Genomic DNA, 21,075 nt, shown 5'->3' on the forward strand with positions numbered 1-21,075 from the left:
CTGGTGCAGTTGACAACAGCGACAACTCAGCCTCCTTTATCAGCTCGATGCAGCTTTGTTGCTTCCTTTGGCCTCTTGCAGTTCATTGACCGCATTATGTGTCGCCGTGTGCAGTTCCTTGGCATCCTTGTCAGAGGAGAAAGGATAAATCCCAAAGCCAAAGCCAAAGCCAAAGAAACTGCGTAAATATGCGTAGAGTGCGTGATGCGCTCAGATCCCCTTCAGTTATTTCCCTGTGTTGCATGCCACAGATACATTTTGCATTTTGCGTTTTGCATTTGTAAAAGTTGATGCGCCCACGTGCTTTTTGATGTTCCAGTTAGATCCTTACCTGGAGGTCGAGACCCAGAGCGAGCCTCTTACTTCCTTTGTTTTTAATCGGTAAAGTGCAGCTTCTATTCTGTGGCACCTTTGAATTCGCCTAGCTTCTTGTGGTTGCACACAATCTAACCCTCTTCAAGGAATCCAAGTCTTTGATTCTATCAATACAGAAGTTAAAGAACTGCTGCCTCTAGTTTCACTTACCCATTTCAAATGGTTTACACTCTTTACCTTTAGCATTTTACTGTTGTTTTTTCTAGCATTTATTTACCACTTGATACGCATTCATAATTGTATCTGCCCTACCAATTTTGTAATGAAAGATACTCCTTTTGATGTATACGTTGCACTTGAGGGTGGACACATTTCTAAATTAATTTGGTTTGCTGTTCAATTTGCATAAATTCTTCAAGCTAGGTTCGCCACTTGTTTATTGACACAACAGATTTCTTTTCCAGCTGCCGTTGTGGTTAAGGGTTAGCCAGAAGGAACCACTCCTTCAACTCCTTAGCTTGCATGTCATTGTCATGCCTGCCAGTTGTCAGTTGTCAGTTGTCAAGTCCAAGAAGAGGCCACATCATTTCTCCTACTCTCCGTTTCTTCTCCTCCTTTGCTCTTTGTGTCACTCTGCCCATTAAACACTTTTGTATTAATTGAAGCGTAAAAAGAAAGAAAATTTAACTGGTGCCAGGGGCTCATTTTTCTCTTTCTCTCTCTCTCTCTCTCTCTGTCCCTCTTCTTGGTGTAATCCTTTTTCCTCTCGCTTGCCTTGCTGCAGTCAATAACCTTTTAATGAGATTTATAACTGTCAGGCAGCGCCTGTCTCTCTGCGAGTAAGTGTGTGTGTGTGTGTGAGGTGTGTGTGCCGGTGAGATTATTGAGGTATTACATTATAGAAAGTATCTGCTCCTGAGGAAACTGTTTGCCCAGCAGCTTATCGAAATTAACGCTATGCTCAGGCCGTTTAGTTCAGGCTTAAATAAATTTGCATATGAATTTCTTTTTTTTTTTTTACCTTCGAATATTCCCGGTTCAGCGGGGTTGTGTACGCTCTGTGCCAGGATTAGTGTCATGACTTGGAAGGCTGAGTTCGACATTTGCTGTTAGCTGTCTTCATTCATCATCTCTCGCTCTGGCTTATCATAACATTGAACAGGTAACACGGCCAGTTATGATCGATTGATCGATGCATCTCAGGATCTGTTCTCACACTTTCCAAGGCAATTAAGTTTTCCTCTGCACCATACTATCATTAGTTTAGCCCTCGCAATACTTGTCACCTGTTCCCCCTTTAAAATAGATTTTATATTTCCTGCCCACAAGTCAGAGTACCTAATGACGCATGACTTTTGTTAGCCAACCAGATATTACGAGTGTTACCAATATATACATAATGCTATTGACTCTTTCACAGTCACCGTAATCATATAGCACCACTTGGGACGGGGGGCGGGTTCCTTCGGTTTGCCTTCCTGTGCAATGGCTGTAATTGTCACTTTTGATTATGTCAAGATGACTTTATAATTACCGCAGTGCCGCACACGTGTGACAGTTTAAGTGCCGGTTGCAACCACATCGAGGAGCGAATGCGGCGAGTTATTTGCAAACCGCTGGCCAAAGCTGAAAATTACCGTAATTTGGCATGTATCGTATACATATATGTCCGTACTCTCCGCTTATATGTTGTCCGATACGACGGAAATGTCAGACAGCTTTTTTTTTTAATTTCCAGAAATCTGTGTGGTGGGCGGAAGAAGGCGTGGCCAGTCGCAAAAAAACGTGTGAAAAGTGTTCAGAGTTGGCATTTGGTTGGGATATTAATTTAAGAGAGAACAAGCAAGAATGCTGCCAACGAGGGGGATTGACTTCGAGATACCCTGTTTGCCAATCTAAAATATCCTTAAAACATTACTGAGCATATTTATATAACATTAAATATATTTAAAATGCGCTTCTACTTTATTTATTTTTACATTGAGTAAAATAATCCTTAAGAAACTTCACATTGATTCCATCGTGTTTATACTTTAAGACTAGACTAAGAAGTTTATCAACATATAAAAATTCAACTTTGTTATTTATTTCTTAATACTAAAGAAGTATTTAATATTTTTTATGTGTGTGAGTTAATCATATTAATCTTATAAATATAATAGTTATTAAAAGATACTGTAGGCAGTGTAACTGAACCATGTTTCAGTGATCTTTAAGCTTTATATGTCAGATCTTAAAGTAGTTATATTGAAACTGACATTAATACTAGGATGACATTTGAAATTTGCTGTTAATTTGACACATGCAGTACCTGTCGTCGATGTTTCCAAAAAGTGTTGTTCTCATCAAACTCGAACCAGTTCTACTTAATTATTTACAGCAAACATTTTATTACATTTTTAGTAATTTAATGGCCGGCGGTTTTCACATTGGTTTTTCTTTATACTCGTTATATTATTTTTTGTTCTTTCTCATTTTTCTTTTTTTGTTTGTCACATTTAATTGAATTTATGTATTTTTATTGTCGGTCGCTTTTCGTACAGCATTTTTGCATTAATTTTTATGTTTCCAGCATTATTTTTGTTTTTTTTTTTTTTGTTGGTTTGTTGTTTGTTGCTTGTTGTAATCAGGCTGTTTGTGGTTTCCTCTTTGGTTGTTGTTGCTGCTGACAATCGAATGATGAACACTCAAATTATGCAAAATAATTTTCAACTGTCACGCATATCAGACGATAGTTCCTTATCGCATGGCCACAATCGTGTGGACTGCCCTTAATTGTTTCTAATTTGGTTTCCAAATGTTTTCCAGTCGAATGCGACACCTGCACATTTCTCAAGGCGTGCTGCTAATTGGCTTTAACTCTCAATCCCAACTCCGTGTGTGGCTCAATGATGGAAGGACATCAAAAGCGGGGCGCGAAGTCGTCGTCGTCCTCCTGATGTTACGTTCCTTCATAACTCGGTCGGTCTATCACCCCGACCAAATATCTCTCTCATCATGTTGGACTGTCAAAATATTTTTGTTGCATTTTGGGTGTGTCCATTGTCCTATGTCCTTTGCCCTGTTTCTCATTCTGTTTTCTGTATTCTGTATTCTGTTTTTGTTTTTGTTGTTGTTTTCATGTTTTGTTAGCAAAGTGCAGTCGGCTAGGAGGATTAGTTTGGGATCCGTTCCATTCGGTAGTATTCAGTTGAGTTGAGTTCCGTTTGTTTGTTTGTTGTTACTGTCGCAGTTTATGATGCGTACAGCGTTCCACTTTCAGCAGTTCATATTTTGTGGTCTTTGCCCTTTGACAGTTATGGTGGGAAGCAGTGCAATTGGCCCAGGAATTAAGGCCCCACAGGGGGACTTTGGTCAGGTTCCTAATTAGTAATGGAACATTGAGTTCTCGCTTCATGCAATATTATGTTAATGAGCTTAAGGTGCAGGTTGCCTTGCAACTAAATTTATTTTCAAATCTCTCATAGTACACACTTTGACACCAACTGTACTCATACCATACCATTGATTGGCAGCTGTCTCTATTTTAACCCTCTCCTAAAAAAGACATTCAGCAAAAAAAAATTGCCAATTGTTGGAATTCATTTTTGCACTACGAAAACATGACTCAACACTAAACATAAGCAGAAAAAATCATAAATAAAATATGATGAATAAACAAATACAATGGGGAACTGGATGGATGGGAGGATGTGATGCATCTAAAAAACTATGAATATTCATAAACTTATTGAACAACAATAGAAATTGATGATGTGTTGTCAAATCGCAGAAAGCGTAGAACGAACAATTTGATTGATGATATTTAAAAACCCAATATCAACGACTCCAACTGAATGCGGACAAAAAATTCGAGGCATTTTTTGCACAAAAATATGGTGAGCCGCAACGAAAAGTGAAAAATATCATGTGAGGATATTAAAAATGAAGCGAAACTAAATAGAAATGGAAACCGAATCACATATCACACATATATTCGAAGACAGAACAGATAGTCATACATCATAATCAGGAAAGGAGAGTGTAGAAATAAAATCAGCGGGAGGAACAGAACAACAAGTACACCCTCAACACACATGGAGACTACCCCTTTTGGGTTTACTTTTGTCCACATAGAAATAGATAAAAAAGCAGATAGATGTTCATACGTTCACATGAAGGTTAGGGTAGAGGTCCTGCTGGCAATCAAAGCAAGTCATACAGGACAACCACATGAAATATGATCGATGGGCTACTGTGGCTCGGGTGTTCTCCTCCCTCTTCCTCTCCCTCTCCCTCTCCTGTGACTGCGTCCTTTCTCCTGCTGCGACTGTCCACAAAATGGCACAATTAACGTGGCATATCCTTTCAGCCAAATTGTTGCCCAACAAAAGGATGCCTGGCTACAATTGTGGAACACAGTAAATAAATGTCAATGCCCAATCTGCCCCCTCTCTCTATCTTTTTATACTCGTACATCGATAACATAATGACGTTTCGTATCATTTTTCAAATTGTTAAAAATGAATGGAAAATGCGCGTCTCCTTTCGATTTTCATTTTCCTTTTTTCAACCAAAATTGAAATTGTTTTGTCAGTTGGTGGTTGTCCCTTTTGCCTGTTGGACACAGCAGGACGTCTAGCAACATATTGGAGTTTTAATTATGATTTTTTATTGGTTTTCGCGCTTAGTGGCAAGGTGTTGTTGTCGCTCTGAGTTTTCAATGTTCTCTCTGGTCAAACAATTGAAAAATGATATTTTGAAATGGATTAAAACCGGACGTATACAAAATAATCACATAGTCAGAGTATTACAATGGATGGATGTCAACCCTTGTAACGAGTTTTTAAAGTCTTTTACTGCCCAGCGAAGCGTTTTGACCCAATAGTTGAAATTACCCAAGCGGATTATCCCAATTGATGATCGCTTTAAGTATTTTAAGGCCATATCATTGCACTTGCAACAACAATGGAATTTAAGTTAAGTACTTAAATGTTGATACTGATAGACTGTTTATGGATTTTTTGTCAGTTTGTAAAGAGACTTGTCTGATGTGTGGGAAGAAAAAGTTATTCAATGGAAGCTTCTATGTTGATTGAGAGCGCAAGTTTTGAAGTTTTCCACTTCGATACCTATGTGATCAAGAAAGAGCTATTGTAAGAAGTCCTTCAAAGCATTTGTGATTGAAAAACTTGTTCGCTTTGCATGAGAAGTAGTTCTTCCTTTCAGATCAGAAATAACTTAGGCTCTTATGATATTTCTAAGGAAGATCAATTATGTTTATGTTGCCTTACATTTCATTATGAGTTCAAACTCCAGTCTTATCCCTTTTACTATTAATTAGACAAGTGCTTTGTTTAAAGTCACACACACATATGAATAGTTAATTACACAGTATTTCATAAATCACTCAAAGTGAGGACTTTGTTGTTGTTGCTGTGCTCTTGTTATTGGCCCCCAAAGACAAAATTCCAACACAAATTAAATTAAGCGGCAAATAAGTTGCCCGGGCACATACGACACGACTTTACAGCTTCGTCCCAGACGATAGACATGAGATGGAGATGGAGATGGATATGGATGGAGAGCAAAGAGACGAAGGAGGACAGAGGAATGAGGAGTATGGTGGAGTTTAGCTAACTATCAACACAGTTTATGAATAGTTGAAGATGACTATAGAGGATACAGGAGGAACCACTCAGTCAGTCAGTCAGTTAGTCACTCATTCGTATTCCGCCTGCGGTTGCACTTAATTTAATTGACAAATTTTAAAACCACGTCACTTAAGCGAACCCAAAAACCGAGGGAAACAGACTCAATGTGGCAACCAGGGGCAACCATGGAGCATTGGGTTTGTAAATGGATTAATGTTTACTTTGTTTGCTGGAAGTTACAGGAAATTGCAATTTTTCCACCCAAAAAGTCAGACAACAAGTCAACAGCTTTGCTCACAACTCGTTTGGCTAAGTTGAAATGGCCTCGGGTTAATTGAGCAGCAGGATAAAATAAAAGAAACGTGAACCAGATAACCAGATGCCAAATGCCAAATGCCAAATGGAGTTCAGGGTTGCAGTCAATGGATGTACATTTCCGCCGGTTATCAGTATTAGGCTAATGAAAAAGCTCACTCAGGTTTAGGCCAGGTCCAGCAAATAGTAAGCAATGAAAGATAAACAAATATGTGGATGCCACTCGATTACAGCACCACGAGCTTGTGTAAGTAAGAGTAGACGAGACACAGTATAAATAAGAATTATGTAGTCAAGTGTCTGCCTGGACCTTTTGACTTGAAGCCAACTTCCATCGAGTGTGTGTAAGTTGTTGTAATCATCAGCTCACAGTACTCTTATTGTATTGATTTTATCAGAATTCGTTATTCAATTCAATTCAATGGCTTGACTTTAAGTCGACTCCAGTTGAAACAAAAGCCAAGTTCACCCCGGAAAGTTCCCCGACTCCCCGGCAAGCCTTATAAATAAACGTTTAAATCCCCATGAATGCTTACAGTTGGCTTTATTCCTCGTAGAAGTTGTGCGCTTTTGTTTTCCAAATTTCTTTTCACTCTCTCAGTTGTCGGTCATAATTTTTTAGTGTTATTGCCATGGAAAAGTACAGAGGCGGATTCGCAAACTCGATGTTGGATTCCTTGGATCGTTGTCGATAAGAGGCAAGTGCGTTGTAATAGTTGTTGCCACTTCATTCGCTGTGCTTTCGAGTAATGTTTATCCCTCTTGTTGTTCTTTTCTCAGTCTGCTTTCTACTCGTAATTATCATTTGAACGCATTTGCGTTAAGTGTCCTTTTTGACATATTTATAAGATGGCCAAAATGTACATCTTGAAGAAGAAATTAAAGATGTGAGCTGATGATGATGGTTTAATACATCTGTATAGGACTTAGCATGTGTGTGTATCATCTATAAGAATTGGCAGATTCCCAAGCCAAATTTAAACACTTCTACATTCTCATCATTTAATTTTTCTGCTTTGTTCCATTGCTGTGGAATTTTTGCTGATTTTTCCACGCAATTGCCCAAAGGATTAACGTGCAAAGTTTTGTGTGCAAGTCTGAGGGAAAATATTTTAATGTTGTGTGGACTTTGGAATGGTCAGTTGGTCAGTTCGTCATACAGTTGAGAACTGAGTCGCCACGATGCTAATCCTGGGCGAGCGTAAAATGTGCCAAGAAATGGGCAGGAAGTGTTCATAAAATATCCTTGTTTATGGTCTGGTTTAGACGATTTTATTGAACAACTTCTCTGCATATAAATCTGCAGATTAGCGCTGAGAACAGAGAGAGTGACTTGTGACAAACAATGGAAACGTGGTTGACTCTGGGGTGAGAAGTGCCATATAATTTTTAACATAATTATTACGTTTGTTTTGTTATGAGGACAACGCGTCAGAGGCGTCTTTCAGCCTGTATTGTAAATCAAAAAAAAAAATAGAAAAAAAGTGCGCAGAAGCTGTGACATGGGAACTTAAGATAGTTGCAGAACTGTGTGGCAAACTTCACTTGGCAACAGTCATCAAAAGTATCTGCGGCCATTAACATGCACATAAACCAAACGACAGCTCCCAAAGTCCTTTCATTCTATCAATCTAACAATTATTGTTATTATTATTATGTTGTATTATTATTATTTCATTTCATACTCGCCTAACGCATGCATGTAGTCCAAGTGCGTAAATGTCTATGAAATCATCTTTTTATGGGGCACCCACACCCAATTCCCCCAGCTCCATCAAGGCATAACTATTATGGTTATGGCAATTTGTCTGTAGACATAACGTCGTCGTAGACGAGGCAGAAGGTTGGTAACGATGTTGCCAGTGCATTACCAAGAACTGGCTGAAAAGGGCGAGAGCAAGAGAGTGTAAAATACTCGTAACAGTTGCCCAACACGCAGCCCATCGATGAATTATTTGCTTTGCTTGAGTTTGTGGGGGAATCCCCTCCAATTCCTACATAGTCTCTGCATGTTTAGGCTTAGCGGCAGTTGCTTAGCTGGCCATAAAACATGAAATACGACCAAAGCTGGCCAAAAGGATTAGCAACGGACGAGTGATAAATGGGACACACTATTTGCTTAGGCTTCCTGTTTATATCGGACATAAAACAAAGCTAAACATTTGCTTTTAATTAAAAGTCAACTGCAGTTACAGCCGAAACGATAAAAGCAATGATTATGATGTATTCTTATATTTATGTTTGAGCACATAATTTTAGTTTTGTTTTTCTCTGTGAAAAAGACAAAATTGTTGCGTCACAGACAATCAATAAAATATTTTCTCATACTTTGTCAGCCAGCAGCTCATATCCTTTAACCCTAATTTATGCGCCCAAAGTGACAATTGACGAACTCCTTTCGGCTCTTTACCCCTTTGCTGACTTTTTGTGGTAATAAAAATATCCAAGCGACGTCTCTTTATTAGTTTCCTTAAGCCTTGTTGCCATTGTTTCGTGTTTGTTTGCCAAAAAAAAATGGAAAAAAGGCAACAACTTGTTACATTTGTCATGCGCTAATGTCACACACATATTTGACAGCTGCGCAGTTGCGTCTGCGCTCAGAGATCCTTTAAAGGATCCGAAGGCAACTTTGTTGTTAATTTGCCGCGCTGTGTGACAATTTGAGTGTGTGTCTCTTCCTTATTTTTTCTCATTATTGGAATAATTTTGTTTTAGTTTTTATTGGCAGTTTAGCCTAACAATAGACTGACTCTCGGCTTCTTGTTGACTCTTTTTTATTGTGCCTCATGACGGACAATTATTTACACTAATCAGATAGATTCAGTGTCGGTCTCAGTCTCAATACTCAGACCTTGATTCAGTCTCAAGGTGTTTCTGCAACCCTCAGTTGAATTTCTTTTGTTTGACTATTGCGTATTTTGACAATGTGTCTACAGTTCTCTTTCTCTCTATTGTTCAACGGAATCTGGGCCTATAAAATTCGCAACAAAGTCAATTTGGGTTTTTTTTGGGACTCTACATTTTCTACATTTGGTTCTGTTCAATTATTTCATGTGGTTATGAAGGCTGTGTTGGGATTATCTATGGTTTGTTGAAGGCCCCTATATGATATAAACATACATAAATGAATCTCAGAAAGATGTTGAGGAACTATTGGTAATAAAACGTGTTTGAATATGTATTTGCTTGTTGTATCTATTTTTAAATATAATATTTACGATTCGTTCTACTGGCTGACTAGACTATTATTTTTCTTAATCGTATTGATATGATATGATACAATATTTGGTTAAAATCTCAGAAAGGTGTTGAGGAATTATTGGTAATTAAATGTGTTTGAAAATGTATTTGATTGTTGTATCTATTTTTAAATATAATATTTACGATTCGTTCTACTGGCTGACTAGACTCTTATTTCTCTTAATCATATTGATATGATATGATACAATATTTGGTTAAACTATAATAGAATCTCAGAAAGATGTTGAGGAATTATTGGTAGTAAAAAGTGTTTGAATATGTATTTGCTTGTTGTATCTACTTTTAAATATAATATTTACGATTTGTTCTACTGGCTGACTAGACTCTTATTTCTCTTAATCGTATTGATATGATATGATACAATATTTGGTTAAAATCTCAGAAAGATGTTGAGGAACTATTGCTAATAAAAAGTGTTTGAATATGTATTTGCTTGTTGTATCTATTTTTAAATATAATATTTACAATTCGTTCTACTGGCTGACTAGACTCTAATTTCTCTTAATCGTATTGATATGATATGATACAATATTTGGTTAAACTATCACATTTGCCATCGACCCATACCAATCAATCTTTATTAAAGGACAGCCCATTGACTCGAACTTGAACAACAGCGAGAATCTATTAACGGACTCGTGTGCACCAACAAAAAATGATGATGATATATATAATCACCGTTGCATAAATAATCTCGTATCTACCCTCTCCTCATAGGGAGAGAAAGTCAGATGGTCTCTCATCGATTGATTTTCGTCACTTATCACTCAAAATTATGGCAGCAATAAAACATTTTCCTGCCTCCTCCTTCCGCCAGTTTTTCCACATCCTCTCACTATTTTCCCAGTCTGTCAGTTGCGGCACACTTTGCCATTTTTTGCTGTCACTTTTCCCCTTATTTCCCAGCTTGTTTTTTGCGTCGTTCATTGCTTTTTTCGACATTCTGTTTATCAAATTTGATTTGCGGCAATTTCTTTGCCATTTTCCATGTGTGCCGACGCCCCGATTGTTAGTTTTGTCAGCTATCCGGCTAATGTCCAACAATTTATTTAAATGTCAGCAGCTTTTTGTTGACTCAACAAAAAACAAGGGGAAATTTATTGCCAGATGCGCTGGAAACTCGGGTAAATTTTCATAATATAAGAACACTTTATATGTATTAGATTAGCATGTAAAGTGAATCGAATCTAGTTCTGGCTAATTAATATACAATTTCTGACGTCACGGCCAACATCATTTGCATAACCGAAACACAAACGGCCAACTAATTAATATTAAATTCAAGCAAAATTTCTAAATTTAATTTCGCGCATCAAACTTTCTCGTTGGGGGCATTTTCTCACCCCTTTATCGAATTATGCCGCCAACTATTGACTTTTGACTGGAGAGTGGCAAGTGGCGGTTGTTGCGGCCTGACGATGACTGCTGCGGCTTTTGTTAACCCCAAAAAGCGACGGGGCAATTCATAATCATGTCATAAAGCCCCAAGAGCTCTGTTGGCCATGGTGAGACGCTTAATTACAAGGGCTTTAATAGCGATTTCAACGGCTCATTGCCAAACAAAATTTTCAATTGACTACACATTGCAAATTGGGTTGGGGATGTTCGAGTTTTGCGACAGCTTCGCTACAGATTATTAATTAAGAATTTTACGCAAAACTCTCAGGCGAAAGCCGCTTAAATTGCTAAAATATTTTGTGGCTCATCAAAATGATTGAAAAATGTTTTTTACGCGTGAATTAAATTTTCGCGGTCTCTCAGTCTAAAAAGGGTTGAAAACTCAGACCTCTCAGTTCTCAGTTCTCAGTCCTCGGTCAGTCATTGATGCCCAATGCTTGGCTTCGGTTTGGGGTTTTGGTTTGATTTTGTGGCTAGTCAACCCTTAAGGGCCAACGTCGAGCTTATTAGAATTTTCCGCTTAAATTTCCTTTAGCACTTGGGATAAAAAAGTTATCTTAACTTCTTTTTGCCGCAATTCTCTTCATGTTTGTTTAGGTTGTTACTCCAAGGAATATGCGACTGTCTTTTTTTCTACCTTTGATCCTTTGACGCGCTTTTGTTTTTTTTTTTTTACCTTTTGCTCTCTTTAATTCCGCCAAATAATTACGCTGGCATTTTTTTCTGGCTTTGTTTATTTTCTTTTCGCTAAGCTGCCAAAGTGGCGCACTTTCTGTTTTTGTTTTGATTAAAAATTTTCGAGTTTATCTTTGGCAGCAGATTAGTAATGAACTTTATCCCGTAACAGGAACAGGAGTTGTGGGTGTCGGACGTCTGTTTACTTAGGTCCATATGCAGCGCACTTCAATTAAAAAATATTTTTCTGCTTGCTTTCTTTTTAATGGTGTGGAAATTTGAGTTTGAGTTAAGTAAAGAAGTTGGATTATATGTGCTTAGCTAACCTAGTATTGTAAAAATTAATTTCAAGAATTTCTTTGTAGCATTTAGCTTTTCATCTGAATAGAACTGTCAGATTACTATGTTTGAAAATTTTTGGAATGTATATATTGTAAATACAAAAATGTTACTTGGAATCTTTACAATGCAGATTTTTTTATTTAGACATTATAAGAAAAATATAAGGAAAGGTATGACTATTTTCTGTTACACTTTCTCTAGGTAGTTGAAATTTCTATAATCTCCTCTGAAGATTTGTGGGCTATTTACTCTTATAATTCTCTATATTTTTAGAGGAGTTTTAAATACAAAACCTTCACCACTACATCAATGTTCAATTTTTGTTTAATATTAAAGCGTTTTTCTATAGCAAAAACTGTCTATCTAAGCTGTAAGCTCTGTTTCGGGGGCTGTGCACAGTTCCTGGCCAACCCACTTGAATATGCATTCGTTTGCGTCTAATGAGTTGTATCAACAGCAAGTGCACAGCACTTTCCTCTTTCCTCTCTCCCCTTCTGCTCCTGCCCTCGAAGTTGCTGGGAAGACGAAGGATTCTGGCTCTGCTCGGGCCACCGACTGTTCATTAAGCCTGACTGAATGAATTCGCGTAAAAGAAGTTACTTGTAAGCGTCCTTCCTCCCCTCTCTCTGGCTGTCGACTGTTTAGCCAGCTTTCACTTGCAGGAAAAAATCCAAACACTTGATCAAATATTTTGCAACTTCATGGGGCTCTAGCTCCTCAAGTGTTCGCTGCTTCTGTTTGCTGCTCATTTGCCAGCCTCGCTGCACATTTTGTAAAACGAATTTGGTTTATAATTAAAATGAAACCAGTCGCCAGTTGAATGAGCAACAAAATGGAAATTTCTTTTAGATTTTGCGTTGCTTCGATTACAATCTGTTGAACCCGTTCGCAGTTGGGGTTGGAATAAATTGAAAGTTGAATCTATGTAATTGAATTTTAATAAACTTTGATACTGTGGTACGTCATGAATTGCATATTTTAATCATTGTGAATCGTTTGACTTTTCAGCATTCTCTATTCAACTGTCTTTGACTTGGTTCATTTAATTAAATGTTTCAATTTACAGAGCTCTTCAAATGTTGCCAAAAGACTCTTCTTCTTCTTTGGGGTGGCCCATTAATAAACATCAGATACATGTGTATAAAAATGTAGGTCAACACATTTGGCAGACGGGCGATAAGCGTTCCCCAAGTCTTGTGTCTCACTTAACTGTGTTAGAAATGCGTAAACACATGGTGAATCCTCCTTTTCAACCATCAGCCATCAACTCCCCCTTCTACCCCTACACACTACAGACAGAGACAACTCATTTGACTGATGAACTCGTGTTGACATTTCCGTTCCTCCTTCAGGCTCTGAAGCCTGAACCTCGACTGTTTTTCAATTCTTTTGACACTGACACATGACATTTGTTGTAATGTCGACGCCGTTCGGCCATTTGCCAAAATTGTTTTTCAACACAGTTGAGTAAACATTTTGCAGCCTTCCTCCCTCCCTTCCCCCTCCACAGCCTCTCCCCCCAACAGTAAAACACACATGTGTACAGTTTGGGCATAAAAAACAGCTACATGAAAAATGTGAATACGTATTGAAGCTGAATGAGAGATATGTGAGAAATGTTTTGCGGAAATATCTATAAAAATTGTCAAAATATTCAGCTTGAATCTGCGTATCTTTAGGATTTTTATTTTTGCAACTTTTAGTACTTTTTCGCTTATTAAGAATATAATAATAACGTTGATGATCGTTCTCAAATCTCAAATAGCTCAGCCATTACAATTTAAAGTGACCAATTTCTTGAGCCATTATTCAAGTTTGAGTATCTTGGCTGAAAGGGTCACGTCGAATCCCTTTGTCTTCACTTCCCCTGCAGCTCATTTGCGGTAATTAAAATTTCATTTAGCTCTCGTCGTCTGCTCAAATTTAATTGACATTAGCGGGCATTTGAACTAATATCAGTGGGAGTCCTTTTTGCTGTATCCTTTTAGTATCCATGCCGTGTGCAATCCGTCAAGTCGTAAAAACAAAGACCCAAACCGACTGCATCGCGAAAAATGTCGCCAGAGCGGAGTATAAATAAACCTGCGCCCATATTTTATGAGTAGCCACGCCCCCTTAAGAGCGACCTCCTGAGTGCGCGATACGAGTACCGCCATAAAAAACTATAAAAACTAAACGTAAATAATTCCATCTGAGTTGGCTGGCAAAGTAAACTTGATCCTCCTGCTCCTGTTGCTCCTTTTCCGATGTCTTTCTCAACATTTTTTCACCATTAATATTATTTTTTAGCTTTTGTTTTTTGTTTTCCTGCACAAAAGTTTGTCTTTTGCATGTGTTGGCATTTTGCTGAAGCGAAATTCGCGTGACAAACGAGAATTTTATGGCTTCCGTTGACCTGCGCCATATCCTGCGGTTCACTTGCAACGCGTTGTCCTTCTTTGTGTCCTGCATTTAGCATGAAAAGCAACAAGAATAATAGGAAAACCCAACAGTTGTCATTGCCATTAAAGCTATATGCGACGAAGTGATTGCACTCCGGTCCCAAGTTTTTGTTATATTTCTTTCCTTGACGCTATAAAATGAAGTGTAAATATTTAATGTGCGCTTTCGTGCATTGCATGTGTGGAGGAATACCTTATTCCTTGTAAAAAAAAATAGGACTTTAAATACTTGATAGTACTTGCTTGATCTAATTTTGATGAATACTAACTTGGAATCCAATTTAAAGGACTTTGACCCAGGAAGAAATTGGGTTTTTGGCAAATTCCTGATATTACAAAATAATTGTAAATCTTAGAATCCAAACAAGCTTTAATTGTTGATTCGAATGCAATTAAACTGCGCAGTCGAAGGTAATCAAATTGCACGGAGAAATGTTAAAAAACATTCAAGCATTTTTCTTAATTGACTTTAATTGGCTAAAATTCCAACCTGCAGGACGAAGGGACTAGAGAACTGAGAGGACTTGGCTTAGGACACGTAATCTTTTCTATAATTTGTTAAATTTGTCGCGGCAAAAGTTTATTACCCCGCCACGGCAGACAATGCCAAGTGCATAAATTGGGCTGCCTACGGTTTGTGGAGGGGTTCAAAGGGCAGGGAATGGAGGGGACTAGGAAGTTACGTGCAGAAAGCAAACGCAGGACAAATTACGTATTACAAATTGTTGTAACATTTGTCGTAGCGGGTCGTTGTTAGCCGCTTGTTATTTTGGCCTTTGGTTGCTTTTCTCTCTTTTTTCTCGTTCGCATGCGTTCTGGCCATATTTCTGCAACAACAAAGCGGACGGGCGATATGGCGATAAGGGAATTTATAAGCCCCAACAGCCGGCCAACGGGGCGCCGCCAAGTATGCAATGCATTTTGTGTAGAAGGATTTAAGTTTTGGTCGTCGTGTGATTTCATTAATTTACGATTTACTGGCGCCACAACGACTGGGAATTAAATTGGCTTATAGCTGGAATTAGGCACAACCAACAAGGGACAGTTACAGTATCTGCCCTCTGTCTGTCTCTAATGCCAGTTGTTGTCCTGTTTCTTAAAGCCTCTTTGCTTGCTCTTTGTTGAACCCACCGACACATCAAAGCCAACAACAAATACATACACCAAAAAAAAAAAATGGTTAAATTCCAACAAATTTCAGCAGCATTTTCGCATTTTTTTCTTTTTGCTTTTTTCGTGTTTAATAATAATAATATAAAGAATCGCATCGTGTATAAGTAAGTAAAGTAGAAAATTTTTGTGCTTAGCTCAGCTCAAACGGAAATTTCACGTTGTGGCAAAATTTGCCAGGCAGCTGCAAAAATACTTAGGCGGATTTAAGCGCGACAAACAGAGTATAGAGTATAGGAAAAAATCCAAATACTTGGCTTATTTAAGTTTGTCACATCGAATGTGGTATACACTAGAAAATCAAAGTTTATGAACCAAGTGGAAATATAAAATATTTTTTTTAAGGAGCTATAAATATATTTTTAAGGATATATCCTATTTTTGTTCATCATTTTTTATATCTAGGTGGCAAATAGAGTCTTGAAAAATTTTAAAAAAATGAATGGCTCTTTTAAAATATTTAACAAGTTTTATTAATTTTGGATATACAGTAAAGACAGTTTTCTTCTGCCTAAACTTCAGACCTAGCTGTAGTATTAACATTTCCGGTTAGGGTATTGAAAGTCTATTGCCAGACGGCGACGACAGTGGGATCGGAGCAACGCTTCAAAGCGAAAGATGTGATGTGCAAGGAGCAGGAGAAAGTAACAATGACGAAAGACTCCCCGCTGAGCGACGACGGCAGTTAGGGGCGGTTGAGGGGGGCGTGGCAAGGCAAGGCTGGGCGAGGAGCTGTGGGTGGGCTTAGGTAATACGCATTAGTGGCGCGACTGCATATTACGATATTATTATTATGATATGCTTTATTTTGTGGTTCAATGAATTGCCGCCGCCTTTCATCGCCGCATTGTCGCATTGTCCTCTTTGGTCGGGTGGTATTTTTGACGGCTTAAAAAATTTGCCTATCGCCGGAGACTTTGTGCAAATAACTGTAAAGACGTCGCTAATTGAAACAAACGGAGCTTACAAACAAATGTCGCCTATTAGTGGGTTCACCTCTATGACAACACCACAATCAAACCACCCGAAAAAAATACCCCGTCTCAACCCGGCAGTCTAATCTCATAAGTGTACGTTAGTCATGTGCTTGGCGCTTAGTCCTTGGCCAAATGGCTGGCCATAAATTGTAGCCTGGCCATTGTTGCCTCGTCTTTGGCTGCAATTTTTCAAGCGCATGTCCTGGCAGCGACTCCTGACTCCTGACTCCTGACTGTACAGCACACATGGTGTTGTAAATTTGCTGCCTCGTGTGGCATTGTTATCCCTCTTATCCCAGCCAGTTGCCAGTCAAAAGGTCAAAATATGTTGCAGCCAGTCGACATGCTGGCAACTTTATTAATTGCGCTTGTTTATCGTCTCGTTAAAGCGCCAATCTCCCACTCTCTTCTACTCTCTCTCTATCTTTCTCTTGCTCTATCATTCGCTGCCGTCTTTAGATAATTTAAACTAATTGCGTGACTCGCTGGCATTTCTTCAATTATCCTTAGACTGAAAGACTTATGATGGCCCCGCAAATATTTGACATAATTGCAGGATTAGCGAGCGCGGTTTTCAATTAGCACTAAGTAATCCCAGTCCAAATTGTTGCAACAACAATTTGATATACTCAAATTGCTGTGGCATTTTTATTCAATTTGCCATAATTTAAGCCAATTGCATGTTGCCGTTGCAGTTTTGTGCAATTGCCATTTGAATATTTAAGCCACACCGCAAACAGTCCAAATGGAATCCCGGACACAATGTTATTGTCCTCGGGGACATGCACCTTTGGGTAGAGTCAACATTTGCTTTCTTTGTACATTTTATAGGGCATATTTCCATATTTTTATGACCAGAATATCAAATACTGATGACTTGAATGAGTGTCTGCGCTCAATAGATAAACTTGAGTGTAAGTAAGTAAAAAGTCATGATGGGAAAGTGCAAATAAAACCAAACTCTTATTTTGTTTAAATTAACAAAAATAGAGTAATTATCTTAAATCTAAATACTGAAATAAATTTATTAACTATGATATTATAAAGAATCAACATTATTAAAAATTGTGGAAATAAATAGTACGAAAGACATCTTATTGAGAGTAGTTTCTTGAAAACATATTTAAGTTAAGTAAATATAAAGTTCAACAAAGGAACTTGTTTTTTAATTTAAAGAAGTTTTATTAATTTTATAATATTTTTAATGTAGAAGATTTTTAGTATTCATGGGCTTTTAAGTATTATTCAGAAGAGTTGGACCTGTACTGTTGTTATGTCCCTCCCTTTTTCCCCTTTTTAACGCAGTCAAATCCATTTGTCGATAAACATAATAAAACAGATTTTAAATTTTCCAATCCAAAAGTCAATACATATTTTTTTTTATATTTCTGTTCAACACTTGTTACAATTTTTAAGCTAATTTAATAAATACCGTATATATATACATAATCCGCTTATAAACGCAATTTTCAGTGATGCTTTTAAAAGAATTGAATAAAAAATTTTACACATGAGCGCAAATTAAGTTGATTCGAATAGTTTCCGGTTTCCGCATTGGGGGTTGTAACGATGTTTGAATATTTTGTAGAGAAGGATGACGGTTTTTTCGGTCTAAGCTTGTTAATAGCTCGAGGCGGGGTTTTCGGTAGGTATTGTTAATGTGACATAATTGAAAATCAAAACTAAAGCACTTAACTTTATTCATACGGCGAAATGCACAAAAAGTTGAACATATGTGACCCAAAATGGGCAGCCAGTAAATGTATCGAGGGGGTCGAGAGGGTCTAGAGGGTGAGAGGCTAAAGACAATGGTTAGATGGTTAGTAGACGAGCCAAATGACAGTTTAAGTGTCAACCAGTTTCATAGTCGATGACAAGTGCAATCAACCATAAGGGTAAGTGTGAGTTTCAATTAGAAATGCCAGATAACTGGATTGTCACTGCTCTATATAGAGATTGATAGATCTGGTTCTGGTTTCTGTTCCAGCTGTCAGACTTGCTCAAGTTACCCCCAGGACAGAGGGAGAGAGAGTCGTAGAATTGCCGACAACCTTTCCATGCTAATTGCTTATGATCTTTTACAAAATTGCCCAAATTTGGTAAAGCAAACCTTGTCGAACCCTGCCCACATTGAGGTATTGTATGACACGTGAGGTGTGCTCGCTTTTTAACTCTGTAAAATGTCACCCCTATAAGGTCGATTCAATTGCTCAATAGTGTCAACTTTCAAATGATTTGTGTTGGGTTAGCATAAATATTTTCACCGCTCTCTGATTACCGCCACATTATATCAATATAAACACCCCAATTGTGGCATTTCTTTATTGTTCTTCCATTTCTCTTGTTGGTAATGTTTTCATTTTATTTGCTGTCTCTGTGCAAAAAGCGTTCGGAAAAGTGAAAAATGGCTTAATTAGCGCTGGTCTCAAATTTCACATAGTAGTAAAGAAAGAGAGGAGTAGGTAAAGAGACAAAGTGACCTCTGATGGGTAGAGGTGTTCCTCACATTCCAGTAGACAGCTTATTTGGAACGAGACTTATTCTTATTCTTATTCGACAACTTCATCTTCATATCGTCGGTGAACCTGGCGACAATGTCCTCCTTCTCGGTGAGAATGACTTCGATGTGGCAGGTGGAGGACGTGTAGGGATTGACTCGACCATGAGCACGGCATACACGGCGACGGATACGTGGCGCTCGATTAACCTGAATGTGATCCACGAACAGACGATCCACATCCAGACCTCTGAACTCGGCATTAGCCTCGGCATTGCGCAGCAGCTGGAGCAGGAACTCAGCCGACTTGCGGGGCCAGCGACCTTGGGTGGTCTTCCATTGCTTGGCCTGAGCACAGCGTCCAATGCCTCCATTAAAACGGCGAAAGGGCACACACTCCTTCTGGTCCTTGACAGCCTTCAGGTAGCTCTTGGCACGACGCAGTGTCATTTTCTTTATGGCCCTGGCAGTCTCATGGGTGTTCTTGAAATGAACACGAAGATTGGGAGAACGCGCCTTGCAGGACTTGGCATTATTATCTGGTTCACGGGAATAGCTACCCATTGCTGATGTATTTTTTTAATCTTAACTTTTTTGCAGAATGAGAAAATTTAATTTTATACAATCTACAAAGTGATGTGACAGCTTTCACAGTGATGATAATATGGTATTTTACTTTTCGATATATCCATATGTGAGGTATATCGATACTGTAATCGGAAACCATATCAATACAGCTTGCTTTGATACTTTGATTTTTTCAGAAGAACTTTGAGCTCGTTTGTTTTATTTTTGTAAAATAGAATAAATTCCAATTATATTTAAAAAAGGACTACAATCTTTACTAAAAAACTTAACTTTTTACTTAAAGGAATTATTATTATTATTTTTTAATTTTAAGTTGCGGTTATAGCTATACTTATCGATGTTAATTTATAAAAACCAGGGACCATAACTGTTATGAGGAATATCCAAAAAAGTCACTTTTAACGGTTATTTTAAGACTTTTATTTTATAAATACAAAATAATAGTTACTTTTATTTAAAAAAAATAAAAATTAAAATTAATCATTATTATTCAAAACAAAAATTGAACTTCTCCTTATGGTTGATTTTTTATGTTGCTATTTTGAACAATAATCATTATTTTCAGTCCCTGATAAAAACAGTGATAGTATCGATTTAATAATTTCTTTAAATATATCCATGCTCAAAAGTGGACTACCATTATTGTCACGACAAACAGAATTTTCAAAGCAATCACTAGAGAATAAAACTATTAGATTTCAGAGTTATAAGAACGGGAATATTCAATTAAAATGCAAAAATATTAAATACAATTATATAAAATCACCTTTAAAATACAGTTCTAAGGACTGCAAATGCCACAAGCATTTACAAGGATTAGGATAAACCGTACGTAGAAATGTAAAAACTCACATATGCCCATTTATCATGTCAAATTTGACATTTGTAATTGTAAACTGATACGCCTCGAAGGCATTTTCCCCGACCGAGACAAGTAAGGTGGGGGGGAGTGGTTATCTAACCAGCAACATATGCGCACATTTTAAAGGAAAAATCCTGCGAAAATGAGACAAATAAGAGTCATCCTCCGGGGATGTTTAGTAAAGTTTTTGGGTCAAAAAGTGAAGCACTTTAAAATTCAATTAAAATATACTAAATCATTTTGGAATATTCGCAAAGATTTCACATGTGCCACGCCCACAATGGCATGGAAATTTACATTTTGCTCAATTTCCTTGACGCGTGCGTTGTGAAAAGTGCAAAAACCACTTAAATGTCAGCAGCGTCGCCATAAATAAAATAATTTCTTTTTTTTTTTGTTGTTATTCATGCTGGCTAAGGGATGGGGAGGGGGAGAGCGCACACGCGACTTAGATTTCTGGGAATCTGCCTGAGGCACTGCCGTCTTACATATCATTTAAGCCCGCATTTTCAAGCTATTACTTTCAGAAGCAACTTCAAGATATAGTGAGAATATTTGTATTGAGGCTTGGGCTTTTGTTGGGTTCCCTAGACTCGGAGTC

General features: G+C 37.8%; 1 protein-coding gene across 1 annotated transcript; it reads right to left on the minus strand.

Annotated features, from left to right (window-relative positions):
- Positions 1 to 18,817: 18,817 nt before the first annotated feature.
- On the minus strand, positions 18,818 to 19,677 carry LOC117788710 (60S ribosomal protein L17-like). Its single transcript, XM_034627552.1, has one exon. It carries the CDS (start codon positions 19,586 to 19,588, stop codon positions 19,049 to 19,051), a length of 540 nt encoding a protein of 179 aa, XP_034483443.1. The 5' UTR covers positions 19,589 to 19,677; the 3' UTR covers positions 18,818 to 19,048.
- Positions 19,678 to 21,075: the final 1,398 nt, after the last annotated feature.

The sequence above is a fragment of the Drosophila innubila genome (genome assembly GCF_004354385.1).
Source record: "Drosophila innubila isolate TH190305 chromosome 3L unlocalized genomic scaffold, UK_Dinn_1.0 0_D_3L, whole genome shotgun sequence".
Taxonomy (NCBI): Eukaryota; Metazoa; Arthropoda; class Insecta; order Diptera; family Drosophilidae; genus Drosophila; species Drosophila innubila.

What these genes read in the sequence shown, in the direction of transcription:
- LOC117788710 (XM_034627552.1), bottom strand. Translation starts at nt 19,588, where the DNA reads ATGGGTAGCTATTCCCGTGAACCAGATAATAATGCCAAGTCCTGCAAG.